Genomic DNA, 22,105 nt, shown 5'->3' with positions numbered 1-22,105 from the left:
AAGGGGCATTTGATTCAGAAAAGCACATGTTTTTCAATCATGGCAGCTTGAAATCTTCTAGATACAGTTTTATGGGCCTACCACAAGGCTCCTGCATAAGCCCCCTCTTGTACAGTTTTTACGTCAATGATATAGATGATTGTCTAACTAGAGACTGCACGCTGAGACAACTTGCAGACGATGGAGTTATTTCCATCACGGGTACTAATCCCGCCGTTCTGCAAAAATCTTTGCAAGATACCCTGAACAATCTGTTCACGTGGGCTCTCAAGCTGGGTATCGAATTCTCTACGGAGAAAACCGAAATGGTCGTTTTTTCTATGAAGCACGAACCCGCCCAATTCCAGCTTCACCTATCCGGCAAAACGATCAAGCACTCGATGTTTTTCAAAAACCTTGGAGTATATTTTGACTCTAAATGTACCTGGGAAATACACATTGCGTATTTGAAACAGAAATGCCAGCAAAAAATCAATTTTCTCCAAACAATAACCGGAACATGGTGGGGTGCCCATCCAGGAGACCTCATTCAGTTATACAAAACAACGATATTATCAGTGTTAGAATATGGCAGTTTTTGCTTCCGATCAGCTGCCAGGATTCATATTCTCAAGCTGGAGAGAATACAATATCGTTGTCTGCGTATAGCAATGGGGTGTTTGCATTCGACACATACGATGAGTCTCGAAGTTTTGGCAGGAGTACCCCCGCTTACTCTTCGGTTCACAGAATTGTCCTACAGATTTCTCATTCGTTGCAAGATCATGAATCCATTGGTGATTGATAACTTCGAAAATCTACTCCAACTGATTCCTCAGTCAAGTTTTATGTCTTTATACCATGAGTACCTTACCCACGACGTGCACCCTTCACCAGGCATCTCCAACCAAGTTTGCTTCCCATACTTTTGCAATTCCTCTGTCATTTTTTATCTGTCCATGCGACAAAAAATCCATGGAATCCCAGATCATCTACGCTCAGATTCTATTCCGCCGATATTTTCGGCAGAATATGGGGGCATAGCTAGATCTGATAAAATGTTCTTTACTGACGGTTCATTCATAAACGGGTCCACTGGCTTTGGCATCTTCAATGAAAATTCCAGTGCCTCTTTCAAACTCAAAGATCCTTGTTCCGTGTATGTTGCTGAACTTGGTGCGATATACTACGCACTGGGGATCATTGAAACATTGCCCATCGACCACTATTTTATTTTTTCAGACAGTCTCAGCTCATTAGAGGCAATCCGCTCAATGAAGGTTGATAAACGCTCATCTTATTTCCTAACAAGAATAAGACAACTATTGAGTGTTTTGGTCGAAAAATTATTCAAGATTACCTTAGCATGGGTTCCCTCTCATTGCTCGATTCCGGGGAATGAGAAAGCGGACTCGCTAGCTAAGGTGGGCGCTTTAGAAGGCACTCTTTTTGAAAGGCAAATTGCTTATAATGAATTTTTCCACATTCCTCGTCAGTATACGCTCGTAAGTTGGCAGCGCATGTGGAGTGGAGATGAGTTCGGTCGTTGGTTACACACGATTATCCCTAAGGTCTCGACGAGGGCATGGTTCAAGGGATTGAATGTAGGTCGTGATTTCATTCGCGTGATATCTCGGCTTATGTCCAATCACTACAACCTAAACGCGCATCTCTATTGCATTGGGCTCGCAGCAAACAATCTTTGTGATTGTGGCGATGGCTACCACGACATCGAGCATGTTGTCTGGTCGTGTATCCGGTTCCATGCTGCTCGCTCTCAGCTCTCTAGAGCACTAAGAGCACAAGGCAGACAATCGGATATCCCCGTCCGGGATATCTTAGGTAGCCGTGATCCTGATCTTCTGCTTCATCTATACCTGTTCCTCAGAAACGCCGATGTCAACGTTTAATGATGTTTCCTTCGTTGTGTCCCCGTTTCATATCCCTCCTATCCGATCGATAAACTTTTACTCAGTCGCGGTAATACATACACACACTCTTTACAGACACACGGGCCAAAGGTTGTGCAGTCCACTGATCATTCAACAAGAGCCAAAGGTTGTACCGCTCATGACAACTCTACACGAACTGATGATTGCGCCGGCTAGTGACCATTCTATCCTGGATTCCTCGAGTCGAGAAAGACGCACCACGCTAGATATGGGGTACAGACTAGGGGGCGTTGCTGATTAATGGTCAGCTGCATCCCAATAGGAAGTATCCCGTGTCGGGCACACGTACAGAGCATTGGAGACAGCAACATCCCAATTACGAAAACACTTGTAATACTAACCTCGAGCCAACCGCGAGTAATCGGTTACATATTACTAACATAGATAATAAGAAAAATTGTATTGAACTCCCGGCCCCGTGAGTATGCTCTATAGAACGAACGCACTTTTGACGAAAGACCTTTCATCAAATTATGCACAGTAGCTTTTGTGCATTTCCTGGATGCTGCTGTTCAATTTTTTTTTCTGAAAGACTTTATAAAAATATATATTTTGGAAAAAAATAAGTCAAAATAGTATGCTCTATAGAACGAACGCACTTTTGACGAAAGACCTTTCATCAAATTATGCACAGTAGCTTTTGTGCATTTCCTGGATGCTGCTGTTCAATTTTTTTTTCTGAATTCCACCATGGTTTGGGAAACTGTTTTCTCCATCTTGAAGATCCCTTGAAGATCGGAGCTCTGGACAATTTGGTGGATTGATGTTTTTCTCGACGAATTGGATATTATTGTCTCAGAGCCACTGTAATAGTGGCTTAGCGTAATGTGCAGATGCTAAATCGGATCAGAAGAAACAGAGAGACTGATGTTTTTTATAGAAGAGCAGCAACCTAAAATTGATCATTGATTGTACTTTTTGTGAAGAAAATAGAGACCGCAGACTACAAGTACAAATAGTTTGCCATATTAGAACTAATTATTTGAACTAGTTGAACTGATTTGTTGAATAAGAATCTGGACTATATATACAATAATTCTTACTCTAGCTTAAAATTAAAAGTGAGAGAAATAATCTCCTTTTCCTACTCATATAACCGAACCCGCATCGGTTATCTGCCTGCTTATTTGTCAACGTGGGATTTTTGTCATCCGTGTTTCTTATCTTCCACTACGCCACCCGCGTTGGGTTCCGAATAAACATATGCATATTTATACGATTGTTTCCTATATATGCCTTTCCTTCGCTAAGCGCGCTATCTCTACCAAGTGCGCTTGCACTGCACTATGGTTTATCGCCCTGATCCTAAATTTGTGCGTCATAAATTTTGCGCCACTTATCTCTTAAACACATGCGTTTGGCGTCCTATTTCATTTGCCCTATTCCTTCTCTGCGTTCATTCCATGCGTGATAAAGGGCTGAACCTAAATATACAGTTTTATCACCTCTCGGGTGGCCCATACAACGCTCTTGCCTTGGGGTTTACCAAACATGCTTCCCACGAAAAAGGTTCAAGTGGGAAACATCTGGCTAATTGCTAGCAATACAATTTCTACATCTATCTCTGGTGCGCTTACCTAGAGTTTACAATTGAAAAAAATGGGTGGTTTATACCTATGATATAAACGCAAAGTTGACGTGGGACTAGCTCAGCTTAGCAATCATTTGTTTGTACTGATTAAATTTTTGATTGAATTAAACAATTTACTAATTCAATCGAATTCAATATATTTGATTTGTGAGTAAAGAGATTGAACAAATGCCATGTAAGGTCAATTCATGCATTGTGATAGATTATGTTCTTCGTTACAAGTAAAGTTAATGACAGTCCTTTCGCGTTTGGTATGATGCCTAGGACAAAATATGGGAACGGAAGAATTATCAAACGATTATTTTATTTTATATTTCCCTCTGAAGTTTGCATTTCTCATGTGCACGTACTTCTCGAACCGTGAATTTGCTTGATTTGAGCTGCTTTCACTTCATTTGAACTTCAGGCACTCAGTGCCAGAAATTCAGTGAGCAGAAGATATGAGGGCATACCCTTCAATGCAATATTGAATAACCGAGCCAAAGCGTTGTGTTTTTGTAATCCGTGTTAGGAAAACACATTTCGGAGTGCAAAAATGGGCAGGTTATATCTATGATATAACCGCAATGTTGACGTGGGGCTACCTCAGCTTAGCAATCTTCCGTTTGTATTGATTGAGTAACCACCCACCCCCCTCCCCCAAATATTCCGGTTAGACGTAGTTTTACGTCAAAAGGAAACGATACATGCGAATGTTGCGCTTCATATTTGATCATTTTATTATTTTATGTCCAGCCCTGCTATCTAAGCTGGGTCCGTAACAAATACGAATACACAGAATGCATATGGTGTGAACCTACACAACCATGAAAAATTGTATTCGAACTTGTATGAAAACCCTTGAACTACATGAGCAACATTTTCATTTCTCTATCTGTTCAGTTCAGATTTTGCATAATTGTCACATATAACATATTTGAAATCCGTTCACTACTATGACAGTTACAATATCTGAAAACAACAAAACTTTAGAATTCTCAAAAGAACTCAAGTACGATAGTACTTGTTCTTCCAAAAGAGAATGTCCCTAATTACGACAGCTGTTGGTTCAGTTCGGGTGCTATCATTATTCACATGTCCATTGAAGTAAGACGTCAGTTAGGCCGAATTAATTAAACTGTGCTATATAGAGTCGTAGCAACAAGTCAATTCATGAAACCAAAATGTAAAGAATTTATAACGAGTCAACAAATTCGTTACTAAACTTCGTCCCCTCGTGCCGTTCTCCGTCAAAACACTCACTTCCCGTTCATTTACACCTAGTTGATAACTCCATGGTGGTTAAGTGGGTGATCAAACAAAGTCAATTCACGCGCGATGCTTAACAGCATGGATGATTGATTTCGTTCTGGTTTGTTCAAATCCTCGTTTGCGGATCACGCTTGTCAGATGGAATCACCAAATTATTTTGGGAGAATGAGTGTAATATCATTTTCCGAATGTCTTTTAATCGCTTTTGACGTGGACAGCGAAAGTAACGGCACCTTATAGTATATTGAATCTGTTCCAAGTCAAATTGACAATGTACAGGTTATATCGCAGTACAAACATCGAATCCCGCCACGATGACGGTGACAAAATTTAACGATATGGGTGATTAATTTCAACAGTTTCTGACGAAACTGAAGTCAGAACTATCAACGCCCCATTCCACCGTGCGAATGATTGTAACCGCGTCGAGTACTACTAGTGAAACCTGTTTTTGGAAATTTTCTCATTATTCTGGCAAATAAATTTGAATTTTTATCGCTTTCTTGGTGCCTCGTTTATTTGGCCATAAAAACTATCCCAACGACATTTGAGGGCTCTTTACAGGTTTTTGACGCCTGTAATTGGCGAATCGTGGCACTCAAATTGTAGCGCAGTAATGAGATGATGACAAACTGTGTGGAGTGATAGCTTTTCAACTTAAATCTTAAAATAACTCAATTGCATTCAGTTGATTGGGTGTTCTAAGTAATAATATTCTTACATAGTTTCTTTCGCAATTTCGATATTCAGCCATTTTTTTCCTCGCAGCCCTGTATGCAGCCTGTAAGGTATTTTACTTGACTTCAGTTGTTGACCTTGTGGTTGTAATGAGAAGTACATGTTTTAATTTGTCTTTTTGTGTTATTATTCGGCGTGTAAACAGCGCATGCAATGCTATCGATACATCGAAAACGCTGATTTTCCATTTGGGACAATGTATAATGTTATATTGTGTTGGCGCAATGCCATTGTCGATTAAATATACAAATGCTGTGACATGTTTGTAGTAGAAATGCAATGGTTGCAGGGCCTGGTGATACAATATATTACATCCATTTTGTGAGACACACTACACCCGACAATACACCTGATAAATGACATAGTATAGGTAGTTATGAAATTTCCCGTGAAAATTAGATTATGCAAAATAATATTTAATCCCAAAGTAAAATATCAGGGATGCAAACCAAACCAATTACATTCGAATTACAGTAAAACCTGTTTTTGCGGTTTTTTTTGCGCGAATTTTTTTGTGCGATTTTCTGTTCTGCGGTTTTTTTTTGCAATTTTGTTTTGTGAGGTGTATGAAAAGAAGCATATTTGACGAAGTTATCGTCCATTTAGTTTTTTTTCGATGGTTTATATGCATTTCAGTGCGGAAAAAGCATATTGGCGTTTCAATTATTCACTTCTGAAATCATTCGCCTCCTCCCATCAAATGCTCTAAGCTTTTCTAAGTTTTTGCATGACATGATTTCTAAAAGCAACACGTTTCGACATGCAACTAAATGCACAAAACAGCCACGCGCAACCGAAAAGGCAAAGTGTCCCATCGCAAAGCAGGGAAACAAAAGGAAATTGAACGGTGAACGGCGTGAATTTGAGGTATTTTCTTTGGGGGAACTTTTTTTATGCGATCCCTATCTACCGCACAAAAAAGGTTTTTTTTCAAAATGTGTACCGAACACGATTTTTTAAAGCTGCTGGCCTAGTTTTGCACGATTTTTTTATGCGACCTTTTTGTGCGGTTCCTATCCCCCGCACACAAAAAGGTTTGCCTGTACATAGTTTTGCCCATTTTGTTCTATTCGCATAGAAATTACTTTGTTGTTTGGGGGCGAAATGGTCAGAATAACGGTGGATAACGACTTGCAATGTTTTGTTTTCTAAGGCGTCGTGCACAAATTACGTAACGCAAAAAAGTGGTGGGGGGGTGTGTGTGTGTGTCTGGATAGAGGTTGCGTTACATGTTGTGACATAGGGGTGAAGGGGAATAGCCGTGATCGCTACGTAACTAAATGCTGAAGCAGTTCAATACAGTGGCCCAATGTATGTTGCAGTTCGTTCAGGAAGGCACTGTTCTTCGAACGCATTTTCTCATGGGTTCGATTTTAAATGGGTGTGCGAGCTGCTTGAATTCGAGATTATACGGTATTAAGGAATGATCAAGACAGTGATTATAATTAATGTGGATGGAGGAGCAGACGAGAACTCGTCACACGAGGACATCCCAGTACCTTTTGCTAGTCATTAAATGTAACGACAGGAACTGCTGTATTGATCCAAGAATTAGTTATTTCTGTTTAAATTAACGTCAATTTATACCAGTTCCTCTCAGCTAAACGCTGGTTTGGAGCATTGACTGTTTAGTTTACTTTTCGTGCGTAGTGACGTGCTTTTGACGCTGAGAAAGTTAAATCTCAACACAGGTCCGAAATTGGGTTGTGTATGGCTTTCAGCGTAAGAAGTCTCAACGAATTATTGCTAAGAAGTATGGGGAAAGCCGTGGTGCAGCCCAGCTGGTCACTCGGAACCATCAGATGCTCAGCAGTGTGGCTAATCGACCGGGTGAGGCGAACCAGCCCAGGAGGCTGAAAGCCTCTCAAATAAAGAACCAAAAAAAAATAATAATCGACCGAGAAGAGATCCGAAACATAAGACTGATGCATGAATGGACACGCTAATCATCCGGGAAGTAAAGAAAACCCTACAAAGGACCATTCGGGCGATTAAAGAAAGGTTGGATTTGGAACCTTCCAATCGCACAATGCACAAGGCTACTTCACCAAAAAGCGACCGATGATCAGCAACACTAAAAAGTAGAAAGGTCTGAGCCTAGAGACATGGACGGAAACTTGACGTAGGACTTTGAGGATAATTGCTTTTGAATTGAGTTTTTGTAACTGTCCAGAACTCCGTTTAATTCTTTCACAATTCCAAATGGTGGACCTAGAAATCCTTTTGACGTGGGACTACGTCTAACAATGATATATGCGGGGTAAAATGGAAACCTAAACACAGAACAAAAAAAATCAAGATTTCAAATGCTTATAACTCGAACATTTCTTAATAGATCGGAAAGATGTTTGCATCAATTGATAGGAAATATTTCTATGCACCTATTGCAATGAATAAAATGTTATTTTTCAAGAGATAAATAATTGAATAAATGTGTCAAGCGTTACGCCCCGACTGCCACCTTTTGATTGGCCCGATTTACGGTTTTCCCAACACAGAGTTCAAAATCAATGTTCCTGGGGGAATCCGCTTTGCAAATGCATGCAAGTCGGGGTTGTTTTTGTTGTGCGAGATGTGTTCCCTAACACAGACTTCAAAATCAATGTGCCTGAAAACAACAAGTTTAAAATGTGCAATGTGCTTTGCAAATATACGCAAGCTGTGAGTACTTTTGTACTCGCTATTATGAATTTTCTATTTTCCTTCCCTAAAACGCCCCTTCGAACCAGCGCTTTCAGATCAACACACAGAGGATACAGAGAAAAGCTTCCCGCACCAACATTCACACATGCACTCACTCTCGCTTTCACACGTCACACTCAGCTGGCTTGTCGCTGTTGCTGTCTTTGTCGTCGTCATCATTAGTGAAAAAGATCTCGAACTCATTACGTACACAACACAATTTCTCAAATTTTTCACACATTTTCCGACGAACACTCACAAAACATTTCACAAGCGACCATTTGAGCCCAGCTCGCCAGCCTATCTTCAAAAACCGACTGCCTCAAAACAAGCTTTCGCTATTGGGTCTATCTCATTAGATCGCCGTTGTGCCACTCTAGTAGGAAAGCTTTTTAGGTAGGATTACATCTTTCGGGAACATATTGGGGTACAAATTGAAAATCGAAAATCGAGCACATCGTGAAAATTGTCCAATTTCAAATGCTCATTGCTCAGTCATTTTATGATGGATTGATGACATTTTTGCGTCAATCGATTTCGGTATTCCATAACAATTTTTTATATTGAATAAAATAATATATGTCATGAAACTATCTATCGAACAATTGAAAAATCTCAACCCCTATCCTAACGGAAATATCCACTTCCAATTGGTCGTAATTGACGACACATGCGGCGGTTCCCTAACAGAGACTTCAAAACGAAGCTGCCTAGTGGAAATCGGTATTGCAAATATATGAAAGTAGAGGGAACTTTTGTTCCCATCGAAATGTGTGCCCCATCAGAGGTATCAAAACCAAGATGCCCGAGGAAAATCGGTATTTCAAATATATGCAGGTCGGGGGCATTTTTATATTGCAAGTAAGGGGAGTGATACAATTAATTCTAGCAAATCAAATTTAAATTTGGATTTTTAATGTTGGTTGCTTCGTGAAATTTCATATCTATGACCAATCGTGTATTGTGAAAAAAATAGCACAAGTGTAATTGTAAAATTGTATATGATAGCAGTTCTGTTAAAAATGACTTGATACATGAAACGATTTATTTTTGTTTTCATAAAAAAAATCCAAGGTATGTTCCCACTCGAGAACGGGTCGTTCGGTTTAAGCTATCTGTTTTATTGCGTTCATTTTCACCCAAGAAAAGTTCATGCGGCGAGAAAAAATTGGAAAAGTGAAGAAATATTCGAAAAGGGGATTTATATTGATATGATCTACATATAGTATTAGGTGTTGTTAGTCCAATTAAGATTTGCATTGGGTTTCAACCCAAACACTCAGAAAGTAAAAATTATAAAACAAAATTACCTTTTCCGTTTCAGATATGTTTTCTCTATATTAAAGTAACATGTTTTTACTGATGAGAAAAATTGATAATTGTGTTCGGTATTGATAATTATCTTATACTATATTGGTGAGTTTTTTTTCTTTATTTCACCCATACATAACATAGGAGGCATCTCGTCTAGGGTCACAGAGGTTTTCATCATATCTCATTCCCCTTCGGCATCTTACATCTGAAACGCATCACCCAACAACTGTTTACCATACTTCTGTCATCATCACTCGCAAGTCGCCAGTCGCAACACTGCCTAGGGTTGCATTTGCGCTAATCTTGATCATAATGAAGCAATGCTTTCTTTTCGAGGCTGTTGAGATTAACAGAAAGAGTTTATTTCGTTTATTGAGTCACCCAGAAAGCAAATGTCGTTCCGGAATTTTACATGTGATTTGATTTCTCTTGCCAGTAGCAAAACATTCTCCACTATGGATGACAGATGCGCTTATCCCGAGCATGAGAAAGTAACTTTCGAGGCCAGTAATATTAACAGAAGCGTTTCTTTTGAGAATAGTGCAACATGATGAGAAATGTTTATATTCCTAGTCACTTCAAGCCACCAATGTGTGACTCTGTATATTGTATTATTTTGCGAGGGCATGAATGAATCATCAATCAACTATCGTCAACTAATTTTACAATAAAATAATATAAAATAATATCTGAAGTTATAAACAAGCGACTCGAATAAAGTAACAGCGTAATTCTACGTCAAAAATGCGGTCGTATCTTGGACACAACCCCCTATAATTTTTCCTAATTCAGAAACTCATATTACGGCTTCGTGGGACCCGTTTGACAGCATCGAAGCCATAAAAATGAATTCCCTGTAGAAACTGGAGGAAATTCTTGAATACAGATAAGGTAGACCGGGGCAGGTTGAAATTCGGGGTAAGTTAAAACGGAAATCATAACTTTCACTAGGAATGATGGATTGACGCGATAAAAATCTATAAAGTAAACATTATCTTTCAGCCCACCTTATGACAGCCATTACCAGAATATTGGAATGCATTAACGCAATCCGCGCCTTTGTTTATTCTTACTTGATCCGTAAAATAAAAACAAACATTTTTGCACGCTGACTGAATCGGTCCAAAAACACTGATTTTTTCAAAATTACCGCCCGAATCGCACGTCAGGTAATCAAATAGGGATAACCAAGTGTACTGGTTTTGAAAACCAAACTGAGAAATCTTTTTCCGTAAAGCTCTGAGCATTTAAACTCACCCCATGTTTTTTCCAACCCTGGGGTAAGTTGAAACCAGTGAAAATCGACTATTTTTAAAACATTACTGCAGATGCCGGACGTTATTTGTCGGCGATTGCTGTATGAATGAATGATAATAAATTTAAAAAAATATGAATCATTTATATTTCGTTTCGCCTGGTGAGAAAACCGCCAGCCGGGTAGGCGATAACCAACGCGATGTCGGTTACTTCTTAGATTTAGACCCCTATATATAAGCCGAACTTTCACTGAATAAAACACTTGCATTTCGGGAGTTAACCACAGCGTTACTCATTTTTTCCGAAATCTTAAGAAATCTTGCACAAGAGTTTCGAGCGAGATACGTACCTCGCAGTAGTCCTCAAGTCTACCTCGACGTGTCCGTCTTGATCTCTTTCTTGAAACCAAAATATTTTCAAAATTGATATTTTTCGAAGCATCCAGTGTGAATCCCTATTTTTTATCGAAAGTCATCTGTTATACCTTGTTATACCATGCTGCAAACAGATGTCAATTTAGTGAACTTGTGATTTTTTAAGATAACTTTCAAGTTGAACTTCGAAAAAATCGTTCCAACTTGCCCCGGTGTACCTTACAAAAAGTATTTCGATGGCTGGATTGCTGGTCGGAAAAAAGTAATATAGGAGTACCGGTAAGATTCTTCGTTTTTTTTTTAATCAATGATTTATTCTGCAGAAATGGTTACATATTCATCGCTAGTCACAACTTTTTCCCATCTTTATGTCGGCTAACCACGAATCGATCCAATTATTGACTTCATCAAAATTGGAGAAGTGCTGGTCAACCAGGCCATGTTGCATTGATCGAAAAAGGTAGTAATCGGACGGAGCAATGTCTGGAGAATACGGTGGATGGGATAGGACCTTTCATTTCAGCGTTTCCAAGTATGTTTTGACCGTTTTCGCGACATGCGGCCGAGAATTGTCGTACTGCAAAATAACTTTTTCGTGTCTTTGCTCGTATTGTGGCAGTTTTTCCTCCAGTGCACGGCTCGAACGCATCAATTGTCGTCGGTAGAGGTCCCCCGTGATGGTTCCGTTCGGTTTTAGCAGCACATAGTACACCACACCCAACTGGTCCCACCAAATAGACAGCATAACCATCTGGCCGTGAACATTCCGCGCGGTCGTCGATGTTGATGCATGGCCGGGGTATCCATACGTTGCTCGACGTTTAGGACGCGTTCGCTCAGTTGTAGCATGGTCACCATAAACTTCCACCAAAATGCGATGACTTTCCGCAGTTTTTTCTCTTCATATTGAATTAATGGAGTAACACTCTTGTTGGCACGAAATTCGACATATTTGAAGTGGCAAAAAACTATGTTGTTTACGTTTCAACTTTTTGACATATACTGAAAAAAACACGCAATGACAGTAGCTTTCCAACGAATGTCTGGAAATTTGATTCTCTGGAATAATAATCAAGTTACGCCGTCTGCTGTAAACCCGAAGATACTTACCGGTACTCCTAATATATTGCTTCAGACAAGGCCTATTTTGAAGATGATAAGATAAATTTAGATGACAAATGAAGAATTTTCTTTAAAAACACAAATTCCCGAGAAACATTTGACGGAATGTACATTCGCATTGCTCGATTGGATTTGAGTCGTGCGGATTGCAGAATGCTTAAGCCAATTACGTCGAAATCGCAAAGCTCAATCGAATCACCGATCGGCCTTCGGTATATTGGTGTAAGACCTTCGACAATTTATCTAGTTTTACCATCCAAAATGTTTGTAGTCACCAGGCAACGAATCGCACTCAAGGGTTGAGATATTTTCAATTTCGAAAAGGTACTCCCAGCCTCGGTGATAACCAGTTGTAAAAATTGTCAACACGCTGCAAAAAGTCATAAATATTTAATAAATTAGTACAAATCATTACCAGGGTTACCATATCTACAGAATAATCTGTATTTATACCATGAAGCTGAAGATATAGATTACAGATTTTTTGATTTCCATACAGATTTACAGATTTTTCAAAATAACGATCCAATATTAGTTGTTCACAAGTTCACAACAATATTTGTTTCCCAACTCACCAATTTTATTCATATAGGATTCGAATCAGTCTGAATGAGATTCATTTTGGCATTCATGTGTAGCGTGTAATACTGCTTCTCATGTTCAATCTAAGGCGAAAAGATGCCAAAACCTGTGTCATCAGCTAGCTTTACAATAAATGAATATCACTGTTTATCTTTTTCCTACTATAGCACAGTAAATGCGAATTTTTAAGTGGATACCATCAACATCGTCAAATTCATAATAACTATGCCAACCAATGATACTGAAGCTAAGATTAGGCTACAAAATTTTATATATGAAGATTTTGAAGCATAGTTAAGGGTTATTCCCACGTACATATAACTCATCATCACAAGAGAACGGCTGATCAGATTTGAGTCGTATATATATTGTTATGTTTGTCTCCACTCAAATTAGAATGGTAGAATGCTTTGAAGAATATTTAAAAAAAGGAAAATTTAAAAATATTGGCTGCGTAATGTACTGCATTACGCATTTGTTCTCCAATGGAAGGTTTGCCCGATTGGAGTTAATTTATTCAATTGGAATTAATTTTGACGACATTGATATTTATGTTTTGCTATTTTATAAAGATTAATGGATTTTCAGATGAAACAAGAAAATGAATCGCCAAAATGTGGTTATCGAATTCGAGTAAAGATTGTCCGATTTGAGCTGAGATCCCTCCGTAGATCAATGTAACGGTGAGATTTTTTTTTTAATTTTGCTGTTGTGGCTGAGAGTAGACAAATCACCGCAGAGTTAATATAGATTTCGATACAGATTTTCTGAGAAAAAATACAGATAAAAAGATTTTTTGAAACCAAAAACACAGACTTTATTATGGCAACCCTGATCATAACATTCGTTCAAAACCTTATAAATCAAATTAGATACCAGATGTTAACATCGATTAAGGAGTTCCACAAATGCTTTCCTTATTATCTATCTGTTTTACATACAGGGTAACTTCGATATAACGTACATTTTACTTTCAAAATTGTACGATGTATCGAAATGTACGTTATATCGAAGCATAATAAGGAACTCTGAAACGTAGCTTATATTACTTTATTGTATTGCTGTTTGAGTAAGGTTGATGAATAAATTCAATAAGAAGACGAAGCCAACTTTTCTCATGATGTTTCCCATCGTTCTGTTGATTGAAGTTTGATTTATTTAGAATCCGGAATCACAAAACAGTAGTATTTCGGGATTGGTTAAAGTTACAACCCAAGCTTTAGTATCAAAATACAGATAATTTATTGTTCTTCCAGAAAAACAATATTAAAAAAAATTTTTTTTTGGACTTTGATCATTTGTACGTTATATCGAGTGACGTTATAACGAGGGTACGTTATATCGAAGTTTCCCTGTATAGCACTACGATTTTCCCATCATTAGCAAATGCTTTCATACCCCGTTTGGTGGTGTCCTTCTGAATCGAATAAGCAGGATTGAAAGACGACAGGAAGCAGAGAAGTACTGATCACAAAAGTAGAAATATAGCTTATCGGTTTCACTCACCGCCCGTAATGGAGATGCACTATAAATAGTTTTACTATCTCCAAGTAACGATAGCTAATCAGCTTCCGGCGGTGCTTCAGCCTGGGTGCAGTTTACACAAGAAGGAACTGCAAATCAGAGAACAAGCAGAGCCCGATTCGCGACTCGTGTGTGTATGTGTGTATGTATGTGTGCATTGTCATTGATCGTATTACAAATATACAAGCGAACAATCGCAGCAGCAGCAGATCGAGCCCCGTGTGGTTGTCGTTGGATCGCGTGCAGTCGAGCGAGAATGGGCCTTAAAATGGATTATGATAAAGCGAAATGAAATAGTTTCCACCGGTAGAATCGACACCGTTTGGCCGTGTCCAAACCGCGCAGCAGTCGTTGTGTTGACTTGTGTTGGAGAACACGGTCTCGTCGCTTGTAGAAGTCCGGAGATTTGGTTTCGCACGCGCCAGCGGAAAACGCTTTCTTTCGTGGCGATAATTGAGTAAACATTTGTTGAACGCAGATGCGGCGGATTCGGTCGAGTCACGTTCAATAGGAAGCCCAGTGGTGGAAATTGGTGCGAGAAACAAATTGCCGCATTTTACCGAGTGAGCAGTAATAAGAAGCGTAAATATCGGTTGATATTGAGTGGTGATATAATCCATTCAATCGCGGACACATTTTCGTGATTGTTGGTGAAATATAAGTAATAAATAGGAAGCTAATTGGTTAACGATTAAAGGTGGATATTATTGTGCTTCGAACGGTGTCAGCGGTGGATCAAAATCTAGAAAATCCTGTTTTTGAGTTGGGATTTGTTCTTGGCGGATCGTAAAGCGGATTTCTTGTTTGACAGAATGGTGAGTTTTTGACCTTGCGTTGGTTATGTGTACAATTGAAGAAATTTCGCGAAAAATTCGTTTCTGCACAGCTGCAAGGTTGAATGTGTATAATCGAGTGAAAATACGATCATACGATGGTGTTTTGCTACAATCAAATTACTGTGATTGCCATGCACTTTGTTGGATTGGTATTCTTATTGTGCTACCATGAATTGTTGGAATAAGAGGCGATATACAATGGACAACAGATGCGACAAACATACGCCAATGTAGGGCAAATGAAAAGTTTGCTGTCCGCTGCTGACTTTTAGTTTTGATAGAGTTCTAAAGCTAACATCACATCAATTTGAATTACCATTAATTGTTTTTCGGAATAACGAGCTATTCACACATTACATATAGCAGGTTGTTTACTACGTTTTCTTGTTCGATAAGAAAAACACCATGGCATGATATTAAACATATCCATTATATGTAAACTGTCTCAACTCAAATATTCTTGTTCCAGTGATCTTCTAATTTACGGATTGCTAAATTTGGGGAGTGGATTGGATGTTGCGAGAATTCGTACTTCAATCCATTGATCCCCGCGATGCTTTTGAGTTGTGTGAGGAAGTGATTTGTCTGTGTTGTGTGCGCGTTTGTTTCCACAGTAAACCAGGTCTTTTTGAACGAATTTTCACATTGAACTGGCCCAAAAAGTTATAATCATACACTGGCACTGGCACTGGCATATTCTTCCGATTTTAATTCTTGTGTTTTCTGTCAAATAAAAGTTGCATTGCATGCAATTGATTGCGTCTCATAACTGCTAACTGGATCTGCGGATGGAGCAGCAGCAATTTTCTATGACAAGCTTTACTCAATGCATGTGCTTTGTATCACAGAAAATATTCCATGCCCCCATTAAACCAGCATCTTTGTAATGTCCTCAGGAAGTAAAATCAGAACGTGACCTTGAATATCTTCGTGAAATTGAAATGTCGTACGAAGCAGTGTAATCTGCCGCCTACGATGACTACTTGTTCAGGATCTAAGCCAGCGTCAGACACGCTTTTGGAACTTCGTAAAGCAACGGCAAATATCCACTCGCATCTTACGTAACGTCACTTTCGATGTCCAGGCTCACACGAATGCAGACGCCGCATAGTGCGTTGAATATATGGGGATACGGGACAAAAATCAAAACAACCCTTATAGTCATTTTTTCGGATAGGTATAATGGAAAAAAATGTTAGATATGATGAAATCTACTATTTGCATAAAGACTTATGTATTATACGCAATCGCAAAGTGTCTTAAGCGCCAAATTAATAAAGGGTGTGTCACATCAAATTGCATCACGGAAAAAACGCTGTAGAAATTTAATTTTTAGGAATTATATCTTCAGCCTTTGCTTATAATCAGATAAGAGTGTATAGATCACGTTGGCCATGCTTCACTGTAAATTTTTCGTAAATTTGGAAAAATGTCGTCGAACGAAAAAGAGCGTCGTGAATTAATCCTGCGCACTCATTTCGAGAATCCGGAGTTCTCACATCGGGACATCGGTAAGATGCTGGGAATCGTCCAATTCACGGTCAGCAGAGTACTAAAACGATACTTCGAGAACTTAACCATCGACCGGAAGGTGAAGAACGGCAAAAATGGATGCTCCGTAAGTGAAAAAGATCACAAGCGCGTAGTTAAGCAGTTTAGACGTGATCCGAGAAGTTCGGTCCGGGATGTCGCCAATAAGCTGAATTTGTCAAGTTCATTCGTCCAGCGGACCAAGCAGCGGGAGGGCCTGCGTACAAGGTTCAGAAGGCTCCTAACCGCGACGAAAGGCAAAACATGGTGGGGAAGACGCGAGCCCGGAAGCTGTACACCGAAATGCTGACGAAGCCGCATTGCCTGGTAATGGACGACGAAACCTACGTGAAGGGGGCTTTCTTCAGCTGCCGGGCCTGTTGTTCTTCTCCGCAGAGGACAAATTCAGCGTTCCGGAGGAGATTCGCAAGCAGAAACTATCCAAGTTTGCCAAAAAGTACATGGTGAGGCAAGCGATCTGCTCTTGCGGAAAGCGGAGCGCCCCCTTCGTGTTGACCGGTACGGTAAACGGGCAGGTTTACCATAAGGAGTGCCTACAGAAGCGCTTACTACCACTATTGAAGCAGCACGAGGGCCCGACCATCTTCTGGCCGGATCTCGCTTCGTGCCACTATTCAAAGGACGTGTTGGAGTGGTACGAAGTCAACGGGGTCACCTTCGTGCCAAAGGAAATGAACCCGCCCAACGCGCCGGAGCTTCGCCCAATAGAGAAATATTGGGCGATTATGAAGCAGGCCCTCCGGTAGAACCCAAAAGTTGTCAAATCGGAGGCGGACTTCAAGAGAAGATGGATTTCTGTTCAAAAAAGTCACAGGAGGGTTGTGTCTGAAACACGACCGCATAGTTGACGTAGGATTCCGTTAGGCTATCTGTTGATTTTGGATATGTTCGAAGAATTACATCGTCCAACTCTTTGATAATGATTTGGTCGCTCTGAAAAGGGCTGTTTTGTCTAGTTGTTGGGTATTGTTTGTTCACTCCACCAGTGTTTACCGAGTGATGATGACAGAAGGATGGTAAACAGTCGTTGAATAGTGCGTATCAGATAATAGATACCGAAGTGGAACGAGATATGATGAAAATCGCCCTCTGTGATCCTAGACGAGATGTCTCCTGTGTTATGTATGCATGAAATAAAGGAAAAAAAAACTCACCAATGTAATATAAGATAATTACCAATACCGAACACAATTATCAATTTTTCTCATCAGTAAAAACATGTTACTTTAATATAGAGAAAACATATCTGAAATGGAAAAGGTATTTTTCTTTTATAATTTTTTACTTTCTTAGTGTTTATTCACCCAATGCGAATTTCAATTGGACTAACAACAACTAATACTATATGTAGAGTATATGGAAAATCACTTTTGACGTAGGACTACGTCTAACCGGAAGATATAGGGGGTGAAATGAAAATCTAGGCACTGAACAAGTAGGAAAAAATGCAAGATTTGGAACGCTTATAACTCGAGTATTTCTCAATAGATCGCAAAAGTTTTTGCATCAATTGATAGGAAATATATCTACGCATCTATCATAACGAATAACATTTCATTTTTCTTGAGATAAATAATTGAATAATTGTGAAATATCAAGCATTGTCCAAATGCACTATGTGCCCATTTTTGATTGGTCCATTTTGTGCTCCTCAAATCGTACCGACCAAAACGGGCAACCAGAGCAGCAGCGAAATAGCACGATTGGAAAGGAAAAAGAAAAAAATGAACGAAACATTGGTCGCAGTCTCACACATGCGTAATTCTCGAGCCAGCCAGTCAGCTTAAAAATCCCCGCTCCGCTGCCGTAACGATCATTCTTTGTGTGGACACCGACTGGACAACATCGTTGCTGGACGAGCTGGACGGCGAGGGATCGAGTGCCTTTCTCAAGGCTAGAGACGAATAGAACTGCAAAAGTTTAAAGTCTCTATAATATCGTATACTATAAGGTCATCCGTCCCTGTATTTACTGTTGGTTTTTCAAAACACTTATAGCTCGTTTATTTCTCGACAGATCGTAGAGTTCGTCTCCAAAACCTCAGTTCTTTTTCATTTTTATTTACTTTGTTTGAGGAGACTACAAATCTTACAATTCATTCGTCTCCGAAACCACAGCTTAAGGTACGGTAATGTGCTCAATAGTGAAATATATGATAGTGAACGAGCTGATGACCACCTGTGTATTCCCTATCACAGCCATCATTTTGATTGTACGATATGTGTATACGCCGAAAGATGCCCGACGTTGAACATTTAATAAGTACAAAGCCTTCAGAAAAAAATCAAGAATCAAGTTTGTAAAAAAAAACGCAAAAACACAACACCAAAGGTTCTTTTCAGAACCCCCAACATGTTCATAAAGAGTAAACAGTAAACTAATCCATTTTTCAGGTAGATAGGTAGGAATTCACGTAGGAGAAGAAAATAGAACAATATATTTAAAATATATATTTAGCAAAAGCTGTCCCCTTTGTATAGTCCTACGTGACTCCGGTTATGTCACCGACATTACCCACCCGTCTTTTTCTAATGTTTCTTCACTTTTCCAATTTTTCTCGCCGTGAAAACTTTTCTTGAGTGAAAATGAACACAACAAAACAGACAGCTTAAACCAAACGACCCGTTCTCGAGCGCTTGGTATTTATTTATGAAATTTTAAATAAATCGTTTCATATATGAAGTCATTTTTAACACAACTGCAACCATATATAATTTTTCGCTTACACTTGTGCTTAATTTTTCACAATATACGATCGGTCATTGATATGAAATTTCACGAGGCAACCAACATTAAAGATCCAAATTCAAATTTAATTTGCTAGAATGAATCGTATCACTCACCTTACTTGCAATATAAAAATGCCTCCGACTTTCATGTATTTGCAATGCCAATTTCCCCCAGGCAGCTCGGTTCTGATGTCTCTGTTAGGGACCCGCCGCATGTGTCGTCAATTTCGATCAATCAGGGTATTTCCGTTAGGATATGGGTTGATATTTTTGAATTGTTTGATAGTTAGTTTAATGACATATATTATTTTGTTCAATATAAAAAATTGTTATGGAGTGCCGAAATCGATTGACGCAAAAATATCATCAATCCATCATGAAATGACTGAGCAATAAGCGTTTGAAATTGGACAATTTTCACGATGTGCTCGATTTTCAATTTTCGATTTGTACCCCAATATGTTCCTGAAAGACGTAATCCTACTTCAATAAACAGTATTTTTGATCGGTTTTATATAGTTTTTGTGTAAGTGGAAAACAGTAAAATAAACTCTTTTGTTTCAAAACAAATTGATAGTCCTGAGAAGGACTGGAATGGTTTAATGGGTTGTACGGAATCTGCTGCGTTTCAGTCGGATGTAGCAGTTTAGTTTTGGGAGCGGTAGCTTTTACGGATTCGCTGATGCTTTCCTTGACTTTGGCGCCATCGGCTTCTGTGCGTCGATTTGCGAGAGTTTGATTGACACCACCACGACGAGCTAAACGACGGATAGCGAGTGTGATACGATGCGATGCAATGCACTTCGCTCCTCTGCCTCCTTTGCCGCATCCAATTGTTGATGTGAAGAGGATCGTACCAGCAATGCATACTAGATTTAATTCGATGCTCTCCGCTGCTTCCTCTTCTTTGCTCACTTTGCCGCACCGCATCCATTGTTGGTTGCCGATGGCTTCCTCTCCTTTGCCGCACTGTATGGTGTTGGTTGATTTGTAGAGCACTGCACACTAGAAGCCCAGATGTTTGCCGATCTGAGCGTTGAACGAGAATGAGAAATCCAAAAATGCTACCGTCCTTTTATATCAGTTGGTATGTGAGAAATAGGCGCCCCCTACTCGGTCGACATGCAAATATTTGACTTATCGGGGAACGAAAGAAGCGAAGCAGGCGAAAAAGAAATGACGTCAATTTCGACCAATCAGTACCGTTTGGATAGGGGTTGAGATTTTTCAATTGTTCGATAGTTAATTACATGATATATATTATTTTGTTCAAGGTGAAAAATTGTTATAGAGTGCCGCAATGTTTTGATGAAAAAATCTCATCAATCCGTCATGAAATGACTGAGCAATATGCTTTTGAAATTGGACATTTTTCACGATGCGATCGATATTCGTTTTTCAATTTGTACCCCAATATGTTCCCGAAAGACGTAATCCTACGTCAAAAACTACAACCTGACGTTGTACAGAACCTTATGGACGGGGTAAAGAGGAAGGTGCCAGCATACGGGCTTTGGCTCGAAGTATGAATAAAAAGGAAATGCCAAAGGTTGTTTAATAGTTTTTATTTTACTGTCTAAAATTTTCAAAAGGATCGGTCTACTGGGCGAATTTCTACAGCGTTTTTTCCGTGATGCAATTTGATGTGACACACCCTTTAGTGTATAGTATATTAATAGTGACATAAAATGAAATTGTTCTCTGGAATGCTTCTACTATTTAGATAAAAGGCTAATAACACACAATCTTTTATATCTCATCCGACGACACAGTGACCTAAACGCCACCGGGGTGATTTTTCATTTTTTTATACATTTTTTCGTCTAAGTTGCTAATGCTTAATTTTTAACAATTGAATACATTTTACTCTAGGGCAATGTTTGATTTATATATTCTTACTCTTTGCATAGAAGAATAATGCTTTATACGATTTTGTTTGCATAAAAGACTAACGTTTTGTACATAATCACAAAAGTATCTTGAACGCCAAATTAATAATGTTATGAAGAAATAAAATACTTTCCGGAATATTTCTCCTGTTTGGATAATACACAAATAATATAATCTTTCATTTTTCATCCGATGGCAAAGTTATGCAAACGCCACTGTAATGATTTTTCAATTTTTAAATGTTTTCTATTCTAGGGTCACATTTAATTTTTACATTCCATACATGTATTGTATAGCAGGAGAAACTCTACACTATTTATTATTTATTTATTATTTTGGAATTTTCCTTAAAGGTAATTTTTTTTCTCTATTTTGTAATATTTGTTAGTTTATGAATAAGTACACCTCTTTCAATTAATGTGATGAGAAAGCTTATGTCTTATTTCTTTTCTTACATATTTCGATTATTTTGTAAATAATTCAGTTTCATTAAAAAGACAAACAGAATCAAATTCAACTGTACCAGCAAAAAAAAAAGAAGAAATATCATTGACATCCGTGTGATGATTATTCGCTATAGTTCTTCTCTTCTCTGCTATGGAAGGGTCAGAAGAAAGCAGCATATAGTTCATCAAGTCCTTATTACTGTGAATTCTTGATGCTTTCCTTGTATGCTTGAACCTGTTCTCCCTGATCAGCCTGTGTGTAGCTTCTAAAGCCTCTTCCGATAACT

General features: G+C 38.9%; 1 protein-coding gene across 1 annotated transcript in view; it reads left to right on the top strand.

The window, feature by feature from the left end:
• The first annotated feature begins 14,660 nt into the window (after positions 1–14,660).
• LOC129762011 (sodium-coupled monocarboxylate transporter 1) overlaps positions 14,661–22,105 on the top strand; it is a 79,565-nt gene continuing 72,120 nt past the window's right edge. The window contains exon 1 of the mRNA XM_055759948.1: positions 14,661–15,181. Coding sequence (XP_055615923.1) covers positions 15,179–15,181 — 3 coding nt within the window. The 5' untranslated portion in view covers positions 14,661–15,178. The remainder of the gene's footprint in view (positions 15,182–22,105) is intronic.

This window comes from Toxorhynchites rutilus, chromosome 1, assembly GCF_029784135.1.
Source record: "Toxorhynchites rutilus septentrionalis strain SRP chromosome 1, ASM2978413v1, whole genome shotgun sequence".
NCBI classification, from domain to species: domain Eukaryota; kingdom Metazoa; phylum Arthropoda; class Insecta; order Diptera; family Culicidae; genus Toxorhynchites; species Toxorhynchites rutilus.
The sequence above is the reverse complement of the archived record's forward strand: the minus strand, read 5'-3'. Positions and strand labels throughout refer to the sequence as shown.